Below are 20,847 nucleotides of genomic sequence, written 5' to 3' on the forward strand. Positions count from 1 at the left end.
AGAAGTTTAACTGGAGATAAAAACATTAGTTTAAAACTACTGTAGCTATACTTACTAGTGATCTACATCAGAATAAAAACTAAATGATTGGAAACTTCAGTTATGTTTTTCCATGTTCTGCAGTTTGCTCTCATTCTCATATTTCCTCTCCTTAAAGCTAAAAAACAAATTTTTAAGTGAAGCTAAGAAAGACATTGTGTATGTGAATACTGTAATCTAAAATTTCCCAATGTTACCTATATCAGTGCTTAAACACACATTTTATTTCAACGTTGCAGGTGATTTTTTTAAAACCTTTTACAATTTTATTTTGAATTAACTTAAAAAATTCAAATTGAAATGGAATTTTCTATATTACTTTTATAGGAAATTCAAGACTCCAAATTATCCACATATTCAAAATTATTTGAATTATCTAGATTCTATTGTATAATAAATTGTAATAAACTTCTACTTTGATTTCCTAATGTTTGCAGTTATACATTTTTTTAACATAATAAGCAACTTATTAAATTTCTATTTTTACTTTCAGGCTTTTAATAATGTTTTTTATAAAGCTATTGAAAAAAAAGAATTTAGTGATGATATCAAACAGAGAACTGAAAATTTAATTGATAGCATTACATATTCAATTTTTATGTACACAGCACGTGGTTTGTTTGAAGATGATAAAATAATATTTACTACTCGAATGCTATTTCAGGTAAAATACTATAAATTAATACTTTCCGTTATAATATTTAAATTAGAATAATTATATTGAATAATACAAATGTGCCAGTCCATTCAATCTTGCTTGTACAGTCATGTTTTTAGGCATGTTAAAGTTGAAAATGATCTTTCATTACTGCATATTGAGATTGGAAAACTGCCTAAGAACTATAGTAGTCTATATACACTTAGAAACAGTTCATAACATAACATAACCAGTATTAGCTTGAAAGTAACTTGCACCTGAGAGCACTTCTGTACAAATTATTTATAAACAACTTTTAAGTGCATTTATGGGACTTCACTGTACCTGACTTATTATTTTTATTTATTTTTTCTCCATTTGAATATTTTTTGTTGCTCATTCTGCTGCCATTCTCAGTTTTTTCTTGAGACAGTAACCTTGTCACCTCAATTCTCTGCTTCAATAGAAGGCCATTTATTGCACTTGTCAGATAAAATTTATTATTGTGAACACTTGTATGCAATAAACACAGTTCACTTTTTCCATATATACTGTTTGAACACATTCATCAAGATCATAAAAATTAATTAGCTCTTCTACAGAATCTAAAATTTCTTGCTTTTTTTGAAGTGCTTTTTATTAAAAGAATTTGAAAGCCTTCAAGCATTTTTTTCTGTATAATAAACTGCTTTTTGGATGCCATTATAAATGTACCTGGACACAGTACAAAAATGGACACTTGATAGTAAGTGTTTACATTTATAACTTTGTAGTTACTTAATACTGCTGCCTTGTTGCATTCTAGAATTTTTATTTATATACTCTCAAGCTATTTGGATGAATTAAAAGGTATCAGTTATAATTTCAGAAAAACACTGTTTGTTCAGATATCTTCAAGTGCAGTTAAAAGATCAGACAGGGCCGGCCATCGGGGGGGTGCGGCGGATGCTACGCACCGGGGCCCCGCGATTGAGGGGGCCCCAACATTATCAAGAATGCAGTATTTTTAGTAATTTTTCTGAAGTAATTAATGTATTAGCAAGAACAAAATCACGCTTTAAATAAACATGCATTAATATATGTTCGTGTTTGTAAATTTTTTTATTTTAGAAAAACATTTGGGCCCAAATAGTTTCTTGCACCCGGGCCCCTTTATCGAGAAGGCCGGCCCTGAGATCAGAACAATGTTGAATAGCTTACATTAAATCAATCTGGCTTCTCTGCAAATATATGTTAAAAGAGAGTCTTAAAGTAAACAATTTTTCAATAAATAAATAAAATTGATTACCAGGTGGCTAAGTATTAGTGTACCACTGTAGAGGACCTAGGAATAAATTCAATGGGTCAAAAAACCCCAGAACTTTTTGTGGTTGATCCATTTCAGATGTATTGGACCCTCACCACATTGCTGCCCCTTTGTGGGCCTGGCCAAATAAAGTTTCTTTATTGAATTTGACATCATTGGACTCCTTTTTTTGTGGGTTTGTAAGAAAGAAGTATACAGTTCTGGGATAGAAAATAAAGAAAAACTTGTACAAAAGATTCATACTATTGCAACAAAAGTTGGACAGAAGTTTTAGTTACATTCAGCATTTAGTTTATCAATGGACTAAGATGTGCTTGTATGACATTTTGAACATTCCTGTATTAATTAATTATTAGATAGAGTACTTTGTCTTGTTTACATGGAGCATATATCACCTTATTATCTAATTGTCAATAAATAAAAAATGATCACATATCACTTAAATTGCTGTCTTTACTAAACTACAGCAAATACAAGAAAACTTTTCATAATTTATACAGTAATACCCCAAACTTACACAATAGGTGGGACCAAGCGATAACCACGTAAGTCAAATTCATATAAGTCAGGGTATAACTTTGCATATAAATACATACAAATTATTTTTAATTGGGGCTGGAGACTAAAGAAAACAAATTTAGAAAAAAAATGTGTAATAAAATCTTAGATAACATCATTTCCATCTCAGCAATAATACTGTGACATTTACAAATGATGCTTGAATTTAAAGATTGAGCATATTTCACAGCTTCGAAAATTTTTTCTTTACCTTTTATAATTGTTCTGACCATCAAGTCCGGTAGATCAAACTTCTTTGCCAATTCACAAATTTTCATTTTTGTATCTAAGTCTTTAATTGTGGCTGTCTGCCATTTTGTTGTTTGTAAATACTGTGTATAGAATTAGAACCCTTTCTTCTTTCCTTAATTCTTCTCCCTTCCGCTTTTAACCCTTCCTGTCACCTGACGGAACGGCTTTTCTTGTGGGTCCTGATTGGTGGCTTTCACAAAAGGAACAGGAGGGAGTCCTGCCTGAATCAACCGTGAGTCAGAGGGGTATGAATAATGGACACTTTTGGACCGGACACCGAGAAGGAAGGTCGAGAGAGACTCCTTTGGTACGTGCGTGAAACGAAGACCAACGGATAGAGCCCAGATAGAAAAGGTGGGACAGAATCGAGAACTAATTGAGAGATCCGTTCCTGTGAAGTCTCAAGAAACACCTCGGTGCATATCGAGTATCCACCGCATAGTATAAGACCCGATGCTAACGGATTGGACATCCACCGTAATTGACCTTTCAGATCAGGACCCCTTTCGTCTAACTACCGGTAGCACCTCCTATTACTTTCTTCATCTATCTATTCCTATTAGTTATAGTGATAGGTTAAGTTTAGTGTAAGTATAGTTATAAGTAGTTAATTCTTATCGTATCGAGTGTAACATAAATTGTAAAATTCTGAACGAGAGCGGAAACTATATATATATCCGCAAGAATTCGTCTCTGTGACGGGCATTAGTATCCTGTTATTAAATAATTCAGCTAATAAATATTTTTGTTCCTCGTGGCTTGTTCATATCTTTTGTCTTTTACATTCCACGAATCACATAATAATGTTAACTTCACATTCCAAAGATAAAGTTTTTCTTTTCTTGTTTAATGCAGAAGAATCAGTTCTACTTCGTTTGGATGACATAGTAGAGACTCTCAAGTCTTCCTAGATATAACAAACACAGAAATAAATAACACAAAATAAATTGTAGCTATGAGTCAATTTCGTGCGACATGTCCGAACATGTAAGCTGAACAACAGTATGGGGGAGTGAGTAATCAATAGTTGCGTAGCGCTCAAACAAAAGACGAATCATCAAGATTTGAAAATCGTGTAACTCTGGGTTCGTGTAAGTCAGGGTAGCGTAAGTCGAAGTATGACTGTACATTATTTATTCTACAAAAACTTCTGTCACTTCCTGTTTGTCTGGTTACCCCTCCTTTGGAAACACCCTGTGTATGTATATGTTTATATACATATATATATATATATATACATATATAAACATATACATATATATAATATGTAAATATATTTATTAATTTATATTATTATTAAAATTATACATGTAAAGTCTGAATGTGAGGTTGAATGATTGGTGATTCGATTTCAGGTTTGACAGATGGGTGTGAGGTTGCCAACAGGGGGAAGGGAGAAGTCAATTAGATTAAAGTCAAAATGAATGAGGGAGATAAGGGACAGTAGGTGGATGATGGTAGATGTACTGTTTTAAAAAATGTTGAGAAATGCAATACACTGAAAATTAAGGAACCCAACATTTTCCTTTCCTTAGAAGCAGAACTGATAAACAGAGGTTGTAAAGTTAATTAAAAAGAACACAAACTGTTTTAACTCAGAGGGAGTTAAACTCAGTTATCAGAAATCTAGCACCTTCACAAATGAAACTTATTTATTGGAGAAACTGAAGACTTACATAGTCTTATAATGGGACTCCTTCTCAGTTGATGTTCTGAAGAGTCCAAAGATTATGTTGTTGGTCAAATCCCTGACCAATATTGTCTCTTTGTTCCATTTTAGATTGTTATGGTTTTTGTTCTGACATTTAGGAATTTTAACTGCAACATACAACATTTTTCTTTTATTAAACTGTTCAATTTTTCCAGTTCAATTTAATTCTATCATTTTTATATGAGTGTCAGAATTAAAGTTCAAACTCTGCAGTATGACATGTGTTTGAGTCTCACTCAGAACATGGATTGTTTACATTTGCATCATTTTGTGCTGTGTGTATTTTATATTCTTTTCTGTATTAAACTGTCTTTTTAGCATGATTAATAAGAGGTTTGGTCTATTCTGTCTGGAGCCTCACAGGGGTGAAGGATTGTATGTGTGACTGGCATGGAGACAGATTCAATGGTTTTGAACAACTATTTCATTGATATGAAAGAAGCTTACAGAATTTCTATGATCGTAGAGTTCAATGTCAGCAATGATCTCTGGGTTTTTCTCTTCTTTCCAAGCTAAGTTCCAAGTGAAAGAATGACTCCAGTTAATGAGTAAGAGCTCTTTTGATGTCCCAGTGGCCCTGGGCAATGCTAGACTTTTGGTGATGGGAAAAATGTTGATCCAAAGAAGGAAAACTGAGAAAAACATAGGCACAAAACACACAATAAAAATGATCCAACATTTGGCACTGATTGGTCTTTTCTGTATCTAGGTGAAATTTGACCAGATTGGGCCATGAGAAAGGTTGATCTTCGATGTCTAACACAATGTCAAAATCCAACACCAACCAGAGAAGGTTAATTTTGGAACTTGTATTGTTTATGTTCATATCGCAGTTATCATATAAAAAAATATTTTAACTTCCTTTTCTTTTCTTTTGCAAAATATTTTAAAATAAATTTTAGTGGGGGTTGAGATTCTGTTCAGAGTCTTACATGAAATCTAGGAATTACTACTTCTCAATAACAAATGTGAGATACCAGGGGCTACTAAGGTTAGTGGTTCCTTAAATACTGCTTAATCAGCAATGGATCGGCAAGATCTGCTCACATTGTCATTTGGATGGCGTAGGAGGGTCTTTAGTAATATGTCAAGTCAGTGAGCAAGTCGATAGAAGTTGAATAAAGACAAGTAGTCTAATCATTAACAAATATAACAAAGTTTAATATACATCTAAATCTAAGGCTACAATGACATACAGAATATACAACTAAGGCTACATGGCTAAATATCTACGGGCATCATTTGCATTCTATCACGTTGAGAGAGAGAGTTTACATATGGCCATTACAATACCTCTGAGAAAGATGCTGTTGAGCTGCTGTTCTCTGTCTTGGTTGAGGTTGAGCCATGATCAAAGTCTTCCTTTTGTATATGGCAATTCGAGCCATCATCTTCTATGATAAGGGCAAGGAGGGAGCCTTGGAAGGAGTTTGTTCTATATGGCGTCTTGGAGAGTCCACTGGTGTCTGCCATTTATGGTGAGTGGAACCTCTTCTCTGGGAGAAGTTGTTTTCCAAAGACAAATGCCCTGAAGTGTGGATGATTCATCCTTATATTTTATTTTGCCTGGGAAAATGATCAGATGATCGACTGTTTGGTGATGAATCTGCAGGTGTGAGGTTAGAGGTCTCTTTTGATGATGTTATGATGCCATCCAAATGAAGCTATCATGACCATATTTGGTTCAATTCCCCTCTATTTACTGGTTATCAAAGGAGGAGAAAGTTGACTTTCTCCTCCTTTGACAACCAGTTGTTTAATCTAACACTCAGATGTTATATTTCTTTCCCAGTTGTTGATAAAAAGGTTGTCATTCAATCCATTTTCTGTGTGATGTTTTCTTAATGATCACAATGAAGAAATAGGCTTAATAATTTTCTTAAATTTGTGCAAAATACAAAAAAATACAAAATACATACAAAAGCCTATAAAATCTAACATGGTACATGATAAGTCCATAAAATAGAAAAAGCAAGATGTATAAGATGTGGTACAAAAAACATTAAAAATATGATAAAATGCAAAAACATTACACAAAACATCATTAAAGCACAAAATTTCTATGATAAAGTATATTTCTGATGTATTCTTAAAGCATTTAAAATCAATAAAAAGTAATCTTCTAAATTCTGAAAAATGACCTACAGCATTGCAATGAAAGGAACATCAGTAATGTTCAGCTGGTATCATGAACAAACATTGGGAGTTTTGGGTATCTAATGCAAGAATATGCATAAAAATACTATCAGGGAAAGGATTCTGTTAAAATACTTTTAAAAAATTGAGAAATGCAATATGCTGAAAATTAAGGAACCTAACATTTTCCTTTCCTTAGAAGCAGAACTGATAAAAGAAAGGTTGCAAAGTTAATTAAAGAGAACATAAACTTTTTTTAATTCAGAAGGAGTTAAACTCAGTTATCAGCTATTTAAATAATTTCAAAACACTGAAATTATTTAAATAACTGAGCACACTGTACCACTAAGGAGGACAAAAAAAAAGGGGGCTTGTTCCTTTCCTGAAAACAAAAATCACTTTGGTGGAACTGATTATGATAATTAAGGACAAGCTGCCATTAATTTTCTTCTTTATTAATAAGGTTTTAGTATTGTAAACAATGGAATTATCCATATTATTTTACACCAGTTTAAATGTCATTCAAAATAAAATCTTTAAATTAATATTCTAAAAACTCAGGAAAAATATAAGTAAATAGTCTTTGTTCAAATATTGTGATGAATAAGATAAGAATTGTTTTATTTGTCTATGCTAATCTTTCTGAATTAATTCTTCTGGACTATTTTCTAGAAATACTTCTATTTTTGATATAGCTCTCAATATTTTTTCTTATATCTGTAAATGTTATTTATATTTTGTTTCATTTTATTCTTATTCATGTATAAATATTTACAGATACTTATAATGAATGATGAAATAGATCCAATTTTATTGGATTTTCTTCTGAGATTTCCATCAGTTCCAAATTCTATTAGTCCTGTTTCATTTCTTTCAAATTATAGCTGGGGAGCTATTAAAGTAAGTATAATCATTTATTATTTTATTAGTTGTTGTTTGAATATTATATAAAGTATTAATGAACTATTCAATAAAATCAAAATAGTTTTAATTAATAATACCATAATAATTTGAAATTGCTGAATATATTCATATAGTAGTAGTATCTTTGACTTCAAAGAAAATTTTTAAGATTATATGATTTTTTAACTTTTTAGCAATCGGGATATTCCAATTTTCAAGCTGATCTCAACATTCATTAAAAGTCATTCCTTTTTTTAACGTTGAAGTGGTGCTGTTATCAACGCTGACTCAACACACTCAGCACTCAACAGATATGTTTATTGCTACGTTGGTGAGACATTTAAATGAAATTCATCTTGCTAAGAATGGAATGATGGGAACTGAACACTTTGTACTCAAGTTGGAACATTGTTGATGACGTCAAATTGTTGACTTCAACACTCAACACTCGCATTGAAAATTTGAATGTCCCGTATTATTGATATGACAAAGTATAGTTACAAAATACAATTCTAAAATAATATGTATTGTTTTACAATTTTGATATCAGATAAATATGATCATAATTTATTATCAAATGTACTCTATTTCTGAGAGAAAGAAATACTTTGGTATTTTTTTAGTATTAAGTAAGAAAAATCATGCATAGTTGGTTTTATCTAGCACAACATTATGTTATCTTAGCATTTGTCATCTCTAAAAGTAGAACCTACACTCTCTTCCAAGAATTGTGTGTTTTGAGTGCTTTTACATGAAAATCTTAACTCTAAACATATCCAGTGCACAGTAACCTTCCACCAAGGACAAGCACAAAATGCTGGTTTATTTGATTTGTTGGCAAACCAGTTGCTGGGTTAATAGAATTTCACTCTACATTGTATTTAAAATTAGTTAATTGAATTATTAATAAAATAATTAATTAATTTATAAAAAAAATTATCATCAAGATTTTACTTGTAGGTACTTTCAAGTATGGATCAATTCAGAAATCTTGATAAAGAAATTGAAGGCTCTGCAAAACGTTGGTATAAATATGTAGATAGTGAAGCACCAGAGAAAGAAAAATTTCCTCAAGAATGGAAGAACAAAATAGCATTAGAGAGATTATGCATGTTAAGATGTCTCAGACCAGATAGAATGGTTTATGCAATTCTGTAAGATACTTTTCACAAAATTTTCATATTTTTATGATATAAAATTTTATTAGGAATTTTTAAAATCTAATATTAAATTATGAGGGTGGTTTTTTTCAACCTCTGATGATCTATAAAACAAAGACAAGTGTAAATAACAAAATGAATTTATTACCAAAAGTTAGGTACAAACATAGTTACTTTTTGACATAATCACCATGAAGATTGAGGCATTTGTCATATCTGTGGATGACAATCCCCTCTTCATAGAATGTTACTGCCAGTGACTTTAGATGGGCCTTTATGTTGTTTTGAAGATTGTCATTAGTCTCAAACCACTGCCCTCCTAGCCATGTTTTCAGTTCAGGAAAGAGGTGGAAGTCTTCACATATTAAAAGTGCATGAATACATCTATGTTTTAGACTTCCACCCAGCTTGGAACTTTTTAAACATCCAGCATATAGCCCCAATTTAATGCTAAGTGACTTTCACCTCTTTCCTGAACTGAACGTGGCCAGGAGGACAGAGGTTCAAGACTAATGACAATCTTCAAAACAGCATTAAGGCCCATCTCAAGTCACTGGCAGCAACATTCTATGAAGAGGGGATTGCAAAGCTTGTCCACAGATATGACAAATGCCTCAATCTTCACGGTGATTATGTCAAAAAGTAACCATGTCCGTACCTAACTTTCAGTAATAAATTCATTCTGTTATTTACACTGTAAGGAACCAAGTCCGAGCGTTATTTTTATTTTACTTTTATTTTGCTTATTATTCTATTTTTGTTTGGGGCTTATGTTTTGTTAGGACGAAGGTTTCCTCACCATTCACCTTCAGTAATTAAAAAGAGAAGAATTAAAACCCAACTCACCGACGAAAGAAAAGCGCCATAGGACTCACGCACATTTTCGCGCCCCGAGCGGCAAAGAATAGGTCCGCACCGAGAAGAGGGGGGGGAGAACCTACAAGCACGAAATAAAACTCGCTAAACCTTAAGTAATAAAAACGTCCCGGAAAGAATTGTAACAACAAATAATGTAAAAGGTTAGTGAGTAAACTGTCGGAAATAGGGCTGCCAGACGATGAAAAACGTATTGTTAGCATTTAAGTATGTAAATGAGGGGAGTGACCGCATTCAGAATTGTGACGTCACCTCACACTATAAATCCCGAGTCTCAAGTGAAGACGGAGAGGTGAATTCTGATAGCAACGAGCTTGGTGAGCTTCGCAGCAGTAATAGAGGTGTCCGATAGGATCTCGAGTAGTTCCAAGGTGATTTTGAAGTGATTCGAAGTTTGGATCGACAGTCTGAGAAAGTCTTGAGAGTTTAAGGAAATAGGTTCCGAGTATATTGAGGTGACGATTAGGATTTCTAGTTTATAAGAATTATTGTTATAAGTTAAACTTTTGGTTTTGTCGGATTCCCAAGGGGATAGAGTTAAGTTAGACATAGATTAGAATTGAGAATTGTCGGGTTGACTTTGTTGAATTTCTCTGAATAAATTATTGTTTGATTTTACTAAATATTGTACATAGTTATTGCTAAACGATTAATTAAATCTTTGGTTTTTTTCTATTGACAAATATTGTCTTTATTTAATTCGGTGCACGCTTAAAGTCCAGGCCTGGCACGCTAACGCGAATCCGAGTAAAGTACCCGGTAGGTTAACGGTTGTTTCCGACACGGTAGAGTCGATAATCGTTGTAAATTTCAGTAATAAATTCATTCTGTTATTTACACTTGTCTTTGTTTTATGGCCTGTCAGAGGTTGAAATAAACTGCCCTCATACTTTATACTTTATACCATAGATATAAATAATCAGAGATATCAAACATTCATATAGAGGCTTCATTAAAGTTATCATAATAAAAGATCATTTTTTCTGTGAAACATTATTTAAACATTGGCATGCATCTGTTTTCAATAATGGACTATTCTGAAGATGGTATAATATCTACACCAGAGAACAGTAAAATTGCATGTATCTAAAAGCCTTTTACTGGTGCACATATCATCCCACTAAACAAAGTAGTTACAAAAGTTTGAGCCGTTATGGAATTGAACCATTAGGAATCAAAGCACATTCCGTTAGGGGATCGTTACCTGAAGAAGAACTGTAACGGTTCGAAAACATTTGTAACTACTTTGTTTAGTGTGATGATACGCACCTGTAAAAGGCTTTTAGATACGTGCAATTAGACTATTCTGTTTTTCTCAAGGAAAACTTCTGAAAAATAAGTCTACCATCAAGAGACACAGTGTGTCTGATGACACTTGACTTGATTGTCTGAAAATGCTTGAGAAAAAACTGTTCTTAAAGTTAACTCCAATAGAGCAGATTATTGGGTTGCAACTTGGAAAAACTTGGAGCCTATAAATTTCCACTGTTATCTGTCCATTTGTCTTTCCATAATCTCAAGAATGGAGTTAGATAGATGAAAGACAAGACCAGATATGGAAACTTTAGTGGCAAAGTCCCCAATTAACTATATACGAACTTATAATGCAAACCAAAAGCAAAAAACAATACAAAAATTTTCCCCTGAAAGGAATTAGATAGACATCAGGTGCAACTCTGTTATTGAAGGAAAAGTACAATTTACAAGGGCAAGCCACAACTAATTTGAGGTGGAGAACATAAATTTTAAATTAAATAAATAAAAAATATGGTTAAAAATTGCAGCCCAGCATTGTGATGATGTCACAATAAATAATAGCTCATTATTATTGTTGTTATTTTTAAAGAACCTGAAGTTGTTTTTCATTATTTTCTAATCTCTGTAATTTTATAGAAAAGTAATATAGTTAAAAAATAATTGTTCAGTAATTTTTTATTGAAATAAAATATAAAATTTATATCTGAATGTCTCAGTATTATCTCACTTATGATGGAAATATTTTTTTCTTTAAGGCTGTTTATATTTTTATTTTTTTATTTTATATGCTTAAAATTATCTTATAAATAAAAATAAAATTTTGTTTGTTTGTTTGTTTGTGACAGTATTATATCTGGGTGAAGTCTTTGTAGACATGTTTGGATGTGTGGTGTCATTGAACTTAGTCTTCTTTTATCTCAACTTTTTTCAAGGAATTTATCTTTCTTATTATTTATATCTTTCCAATAAACTTGATCCATTGTATTTTAAAAAGATTTATAAATGTCTACAGATTTGTTTAAATTGACTCAAATGACTGAAAAGTTCATTTTATCAAACAATGACATCACTGCCTATAGACCAATTTGCCACCGAAAACACCACAACACATTTAACTTCATATTAATTTTTTCCATTTTGGAAATAGTAAATTAATAAAACAATTTAATTATTAAGAGCGTGTACTCTAAATTACAATGTGCAACTGATTAAAATCAGCTCTGATGTCATTACCTTTTAATTAGTGTTTTTTCACTTGAATACTAGTAATTTACTTTATTGCCTCCAACATAAAACCTGAGGATGCATGAATATTTTGAAAGTATTTAAAAAAATCTCATTACTATTATTTCCTATCTACGTTTGATATTTCTTTAAAATATAATCATTGCCTCTCAAAATATATCACTTTAAATTGTTTTGTTACAATTGCTGTACTAAGAATTACTTTAATTGTTGTGTGAGAGAAATGTTTTAACTTTTTCAAATATTTCTATAAATTATGATGGAACAAGTTTATGCAAAGATACATAAATAAAACAAATTTTATTTTATTAAGAGAGGACCAAAAGAAAAATGATGAAATTCATTGACACTCCAACAGAAGCAAGTATTGCTTCTGTTGGAGTGTCAATGAATTTCATCATTTTTCTTTTGGTCCTCTCATTGGAGTGTCAAGTATTGCTTTGGTCCTCTATATATGTTCCAACAGAAGCAAGTATTGCTTCTGTTGCAACATATATAGTTACCAACTGTGTGTAATTTTCAAATCTGATATTATCTTAAAATAACCCAAGCAATTGCCAGATGCATCAGCTAATAATATAATATTATACAATTTTGTAATTTTAATTTTGAAAATGAAAATGTGTGATATTTACAAGTAAATTTGAATAAGCTTTTATTGATAATTGATTGATTGTCATTGATATTTTAAAGATTATTTATAGAAGAAAAGTTGGGAAACAAATATGTTGAAAATAGAAACATTGAATTTTCCAAATCATTTGAAGAATCTTCACCAAGCACACCAATTTTTTTTATTTTGTCACCTGGAGTTGACCCATTAAAAGATGTTGAAAATTATGGAGAAAAAATTGGATATACTACAGATAATAAAAATTTTCACAATGTATCTTTGGGCCAAGGTCAAGAAATAGTTGCTGAAAATGCTTTAGATATTGCTAGTCAGAAAGGACATTGGGTTATTTTGCAGGTAATTATTTTTAATATGAGAGAATATTTTTGTATTGTAAATATAGAATTACATTACATTAGTGTAATTTTATAATAGCTAGAAATGTACTAAATATATTAACTTTTTATTTTGTTGACATTTTACTTTTGATTTTGAATAAACTGAATAGATATAATTAATTTATATGCCTTTGTGTCCTTATTAATTTCAAATTGTCAACTAGGACTTAACTATTATTAGGACTTTTTTAATTATAAAACCTAGGACATTTTGTAAAAAAAAGGGACATGTTAAAAATGAAGAAAATCAAAAATAAATCTATTAAATATTATATGTTTCACTTTAAATAACATACTGACATAACAATAATTAACATAATGTGTGTATTGCTTTTATTTTTTTAAAGTTGAATTTATTTTTTGTTGGAATCAATGATTGAAATTGTTGTTAAGTGCTATATGACATTGTTATGTACAACGCATTGTGTTGCAGTGATATTTTGTAAACATTTTTCCGTTATGTAATCAAAGATTGGTGGCGCTGTTGACCCCTCAGGGAGCCATTAATGACAGTGACCTCGTTTCACTCTCCCCTTTTCAGCACTGACCTTCCGTGAGTCAAGACAGTGTAATCTTTGTGTATTCTTTGTTACATAACCAGTTATGCGAGTCTAACCAGTTTTTACTAATCTCTGACAAGCAAATCAAGTCTAACAAATAGGTTAAGTGTGATCATGATTAATTAACAATTTGATATATTACAAAGAATGTAGGTACATATTTCTGAAAACCATATATTCTACAACATATTTCTCATTCTAATGGATATTCTCCAATAATTCAATAGAGCATTTTTATATTGCGTTATTTTAAACAAAGTACAACTGAAATCAGAAATAAATGAAAAGATATATAGTAAATCTAGTAATGATACAAAGTGCATATGAACAAACTTTTTGATTCAATGGTTACAGTTTTAAAATATAATATAATATATAATATAATTTGAATAAATTTTGCTTAATTTTTCTTTTCTTAGAATATTCATCTAGTTCAAAAGTGGTTACCCAACCTTGAAAAAAAATTAGAACAATATTTTGAAGATAGTCACCCAAATTTTCGTGTATTTATGAGTGCAGAGCCTGCAGAAAGTCCAGAAACACATATTATTCCCCATGGAATTTTAGAATCAGCAATTAAAATTACTAATGAGCCTCCTAGAGGAATGCTTGCAAATCTACACAGAGCTCTTGATAATTTTGATCAGGTAATTTTAAAATTAAACTTTGATATTGAACATCATTTTTCTGAACAATGAAAAACTTTATAATATTCAATAGTCAGAATTATGTTCTCAGAATAATACATTAAATTCATCATTATTATTAAATTTTAACATTTTACTATTTATTTAAATTCTTGAAATATTAACTATTATATTTCTAAATTACTGTGATAACCGACAGCGAATGGTAAGCAAGGATTAACAAACACACTTTGTTAATTTACAAAACTATACTTTTATTCGCTACGCTACAGGGTTCTTTTACACTGGATCCCAATGTGTGGACGGTGAAATTACAAAGTCCAGAATACATAAAACAATACTACTAATTGGTATTCTTGAAACCGTGTTTTCTTATATGTTGAGCATCAAACACAAGACCGTGTTATTTATTAAACACTTGGCACTTTTCCACTTCTATTAGTTGATCAACTAATAGAAGTGGAAAAGTGCCAAGTGTTTAATAAATAACATGGTCTTGTGTTTGATGCTCAATACTACTAATATTACAAGGGTCCTTATCTGTCTTAAACCGACTTACAGACTACAAGAATGGAAGAAAAAGAGTATATTCTCTTTTTCTCTCTTAAGTACAGAAAAAGGGAAAGGTGGAAATACCCGGGATTTCTGCTCTGGGTGCTCCGTGACACTAAGCGGGGTTACTGATGCCTCCAATCATCTATTTCAGTAGGTACCTCTCATTCACTTTGTCAATAATCCTCTGTCAAATCCATCCAATAAGATTGGCAGTTCATCAGGAAGGTCTTTGTCTACTTTAACACTAGATACCTTCACCATCTCGACCTCACTCGTCGAGCTTCAATTTCTATCCTATGTCGTTCCAACTTACAACCCGTGCTCCACGACCTTTCTCATCGAGAGCTGAGATCCCTTCTGTCTTTCTTTCTTCTTTTCCTCTCCTCTCTGTTTTTTATTACTTTGTTTTAACCACGCCATTTTTTCATCGGAGGCATCACTCCCCATCAGGTAGTAAAACAATTAGATAGTAAAGTGATTAAGAAGGAAGTCTTTTTTTTGTCAACAGGAAAGGGAGAGAAACAAAAGAAATCTTAAACCTAACTTAAATTTATAAATTTATCAAATACAAAATATACATTAATATGGCCAACAGCCACATTACTATTGCTTGTTATGTTGCAAATACCATGTTCAGCTAATATGGTGCCAAGTCCTAGCCAGACTAAATTCAAGGCATAGTTACCCAAACAAATGTAACATTAAAATTCTGTGTAATTGGTTTATGTGTCCACATCTAAACATTTCTTAATAATGTGATACATGTTCAATATTGCAGTTTTCTGTAGTGTCATGTAAGTGTTTTTATTAAGGTTTAAAGTTTATAGACTTTTGTGTAATGTGTGTTATGACACCAGAGAAAGAAAGGACAGTAAGCACAATAAATATTCTATCCATTTTCCAGTTTTCTTATTTCTTGAATAAGTGGAGTGTACTTGTTGATTTTTTCAGTGTGAGATTTTTTCATGTCATGAGTGTTTGGAGCAGAGATGTCTATTATATAAGCGATCTTATTACATTTGTCAATAAAAGTTATGTCAGATCTATTGTAATGAATTCTTTTATCTGTGATTATGGCTCTGTCATAGTATATTTTGTGTCATTATCTAATACAGACTCTGGAGTATATTTGTAGTATGAAACCTGGATGTTTAATAATCTGTGTTTGTGTGCAAGATATTGGTATATTATATTTACTATTTGATTATGCTTATATAAATAGTTTGTGCTAAGAGCTTGCAGCTAGAGATTATACGTTGTATTATTTCTGACAGAATTGGGCATTTTCTGCAAGAGTCATTTGTAAGTGATATATTCTTCAGAATGTGTTTTTTGTAGTTTTTAGTGTTTATGATCAGATTGTGGTCTGAAGACCACGTGTTCTGTTACTTAACCGACTCGTAACCAACCCCTTGGGCGGTTCACAGTGCAAAGAAGGGAGAGGCACTCATAGCGTAAAAGCTTTCTGTCATAAAAGTTAATGGGAGAAGGGGAGATGTGTGGTCCAGGGATCACGTGTTCTGTCGCGTGATCCTTGGGTGGGCCGCAGGGAAAAGAAAGGATGGGCCGAGTTCTTCGGAAGAAAGAAGAGAGAGTAGACGTGTAGACGGCAGAGTCGTGAGATTGTTTTTTTTTGTGTGTGTTTTTTTCTTTTGTTTGTGATTGGAAGGACTGAAATAAACTTTAAGTTCCTTTCATTGGAGTTTCTTTTCATTTGTTCCTGCACGGGGAATACTCTAAAGATCGAGTACTTCCCCACATAATTGGCGTCCGCGACAGGATATGCTCTCAAGACTCTATTTTCACACCAAGTTATAGTAGTTCAGGTTGTGAAAACACGATCAACGAAAATGGAATCCGAAACCCAGGTTAGTTCAGCAGAACAGTCGGCGATGTGTCCACCGTTAATTGCCGGATACCTCGGAATGGTCCCCACATTCACAGGGACACCATCAGACATGATTTCGATTAGAGAATTTTTCTTACAATTTGAAAACGTTGCTAAGCTAGCCGCATGGAGAAAGTCGGATTACCTTACAATAGCCAGTGCTAGGTTAAAAGGGAAACCTCTAACTTTTCTTAATGAGGCCCGGGCTATGTATGGAGAAGACTATGATAAAATAAGGGAAAGAATCATTAGAAAATTTCAACAGTGTGTGAAGGACGGCGGAGAGGCTTTAAGACAATATACAGGTATTAGACAACGGAAAGAAGAAGATCTATGGGAGTTCCGTGTTCGCTTATGCGAAGCGGTTGACCAAGTGATCGAGGCTAATCCACATCTTGAACCTAACAAAGGACAACTACTTTTGGATCAATTTATTAGGGGCTTAGATATTCGTTTACGTCGTGAAGTACTGAACCATCAACCCGTATCGTTTGATAAAGCAGTCGGACTGGCAGAGAAGGCTAATGAGATCGAGCAAAGGTTTTTTCGTAAAGAGAACACGTGTTACGTTAATATGGCAGAAACCACCACAAAAACTGAGGAGGATATCACCAACAATAAGGGAGCAGGTGAACACAAGGAAGGCAATTTGAGAGAAACCGTAGAGAAGCTTGTAAGACAGGTGGAAGAACTTTCGGAGAACATGAGTCGAATGACAACCATTAACAGAAAAGACCAGATCCGAGAAGCAGCAGACTATGTGTGTTACGCTTGTGGTTATCCGGGACATATTGCACGTAACTGCCCGACAAAAACAAAACAACAGTTAAACTAACAAGGGCTTGCAATAGTGGCCAGGATTGCAGGCTCAGCCATGTTTGTAAGCTGGCTCTGAACATAAGACAAAACACTAATGGTTTACCGGTATGCGGAGGAGCAATTGGGACGACGAAGGTCCGATTTCTCATCGATACAGGGTCGGAAAGGTCGTTAATGAATCTTGACACAGTAAAGATGCTACTAGACGGAGATAATTGCGAGATAGTCAACGAAACCCTATCGGTGAAGGGAATAAGTGGACCGTCTGTAACTTGTGAACCCGTAATGTGTATGAAACTCTCATGTGGTGGCAAGATCATAAAACAGAAGTTTGGGAGCGTCAAAGCAAATACGTTTGTTGATTATGACGCCATTCTTGGAATCGACTTCCTGCGAAAGTGCGAAGTGATATGCAAATTGTTATATAAAATCAGCACATGGACACAGGAAGACAAAAGTAACGAGTGTACGCTCACAGTGATGAGTCATGCCACAAGTACAGTTCCAAAGGGAATAAAAGTGGATCATATCCCTCCTCCCCACCAAAGTAAAATGCTTAACTTGATACATACCTTCTCTTCTTGCTTCTCCTCAAAGCTTGAAAACCTAACAGGAACATCAAAATTTTGCCATGATATCGAGCTATCTGAGTCTAGACCGATAAACACTCGGCAATATAGGATACCCCACATCATGCTTCCCAAGTTGAAAGAGAAAATAAACTCCTACCTGGAGGCTGGAATCATAGAAGAGAGTAATTCTCCTTGGAACTCTCCCATACACATCGTAAACAAAGACGATGGGGACATTAGATTTACGTTGGACTTACGACGGATAAATGACGTAACCATTAGTCAGGACTTCCCTATGATGAGGGTTGATGATATTCTGACACAATTCAGAGGAAGTAAGGTGTTTTCAGTCCTTGATTTGAGCTCGGGGTACTTTCAGATCCCCATCAAGAAGGAGAAAAGGGAGGTTTTTGCTTTCTCCACGCCCTGGGGGAAATATCAACTGTGTCGCATGCCCCAGGGCGGAAAAAACAGTGGTCGTTACTTCCAGAGTGTGATGAATTGCGTCTTGGCTCGTTTCATAGGACATTCGTGCTTTGTATTCCAAGACGACGTTGTCCTATTCTCTAGCGACTTAGGCGAACATATATCACTCATCCATAAAGTTATGGAGGCCATAGATAAGGCAGAACTAAAATTAAATCCAGAGAAGTGTAAATTTTGTGTTCCTGAGATAAGATACTTAGGCCACATCATAAACGGAAAGGGAATCAAACCTGATCCTGAGAACGTCAAAGCGATAACGGACGTACCGGCGCCATCTCGCACAAAGGACGTTAGAGCATTCCTCGGAATGGTCAATTATTACCGACCATTTATTCAAAATCTCGCCCATATAGTACAGCCCTTAACCGACTTAACTAAAAAGGGAGCGAAATTCGATTGGAATTATAAATGTGAAAAGAGTTTTAAGAGAATTAAAGAAATGTTACTTAACACCCAAACGTTGGGGCATCCTGATTTTGAGAGCGAATTCCTTTTGAGTACCGATGCCAGCGAGGGATGCATAGGGGCAGTGTTGAACCAGAGGGTGGGGGAGAAGGAACATGTCAGCCCAATAGGATTTTATAGTAAGAAGCTGCAAGGGAACGAGAGGATGTACTCGACTGTGGAAAAGGAATGCCTGGCCATCGTCCTAGCATTACGTCATTTTAGATACCTTGTACTTGGACGCCCGGTGATTGTTTACTCCGATCATAAACCACTAGTATTTCTACAACATATGCAGAATCACAACCGACGCCTAATGCGATGGGCCATGGAATTGAGCGAATATGATCTGACTTTGGCTCATGTAAAAGGAAAAGAGAACGTGGTTGCGGATTTTCTCTCAAGAGTTCACAGTGATGTGATTACAAATAATGTGACATCGGATCAGTCTAGACCCATGGAAGAGATTGACAAACTCATAATAAAGTCTCAGGACACCGATAAAATTTTCGGTCCAATTAAACGAAAAATTCTTGGGATAGAGAGACCAAACGACACGGTGGATATGCCTATAGAAAATTTCGATATTATCGACAGTGAACTTGTGACAATTAACCAAGTAGATGATGACTGTCGAATGATTAGAAGATGTGTTGGTGAAAGTGCAGTCAATCAAATTATTTCGACACATCATTGTCACCCCCTTGCCGGTCACATGGGAATCGCCAAAACGTTTGCTGCAGTTAAACGCCATTTCTACTTTCCGAAGATGTGGAAAAGGATAGAGGAATTCGTTAGAGTGTGCAAGGTGTGCCAGCGTTATAATCGTCACAAAGGAAAAGCCCCCGTCCAGGATTTCAAAACAGCGTCGCGCCCCATGGTCGAAGTCTCTGTTGATCTTATAGGACCACTCCCAGTAACGGAACGATCAAACCGTTATATACTCGTATTCATTGATTTATTCTCAAGATATGCTGAAGCCGTGGCCATCCCCTCCCAAGATGCAAACACAATCGCCGAGGCATTCTTTTGCAATTTCGTCTGTCGATTCGGGTGCCCGACCGTACTAATATCGGATCGAGGACCGAATTTGACATCTAGTACGATGGAGGAAGTGTGCCGAATGTTAGAGGTCAAACGAAGAGTGACGACCGCATACCGTCCCACGTCTAATGGCCTCATTGAACGGTTTAATAAAACAATTGTTGAAATTATCGCCCGCATATCAGATGGGGATAATCGTAATTGGGATACCCACCTCCCAGCAGCCATGTTCGCGTATAGAAACGCTGTAAATTCAGCCACAGGTGAGACGCCCAATTTTTTAATTTACGGTTTTGACCCCCGTTTCCCTAATGGTGACAAGATAGACAGAGTCGAGTGGAACCAGAACATAGAAAGTTACCGCTCAGATCTCGTGGAGAGACTCGAGACCGCGCATAAAATAGCGCGCGCTCTGAGTGACGAGAGCAAAAGAATGAGTCGGGAATATTGGAATAGACACCGCTCTCTCCGAAAATTTGAAGTGGGAGAATTAGTTTGGCTAGCACGACCTCTTCATGATCCTACAAAACGAAAATTCTCTGCAAAGTATTTGGGGCCTTTCCGCATAGTTGATAGGATAAACGAAGTGAACGTAAGAATAAGGGGATGTAAGGATGGGGATGACCAAACGGTCCACATTGACCGGCTCAAGAGGTATGTTGGTCCCGAGAGCAAATTGGCTAATCTTAGAAAAAAGAAAGGACGTACGCCACGAAAAGTACCAGTCAGAGCTGACGAGAT

The 20,847-nt window shown here is 34.1% G+C and overlaps 1 protein-coding gene across 1 annotated transcript in view; it reads left to right on the forward strand.

The window, feature by feature from the left end:
* The window catches only part of LOC136984322 (dynein beta chain, ciliary-like), a 215,241-nt gene that overhangs the window by 170,312 nt on the left and 24,082 nt on the right, over positions 1-20,847 (forward strand). Inside the window, exons 50-54 of the mRNA XM_067281255.1 lie at positions 533-703; positions 7,417-7,539; positions 8,503-8,696; positions 12,774-13,050; positions 14,071-14,298. Coding sequence (XP_067137356.1) covers positions 533-703; positions 7,417-7,539; positions 8,503-8,696; positions 12,774-13,050; positions 14,071-14,298 — 993 coding nt within the window. The remainder of the gene's footprint in view (positions 1-532; positions 704-7,416; positions 7,540-8,502; positions 8,697-12,773; positions 13,051-14,070; positions 14,299-20,847) is intronic.

This window comes from Centruroides vittatus, unplaced genomic scaffold (assembly GCF_030686945.1).
Source record: "Centruroides vittatus isolate TY-2023 unplaced genomic scaffold, ASM3068694v2 contig_913, whole genome shotgun sequence".
Classification (NCBI taxonomy): domain Eukaryota; kingdom Metazoa; phylum Arthropoda; class Arachnida; order Scorpiones; family Buthidae; genus Centruroides; species Centruroides vittatus.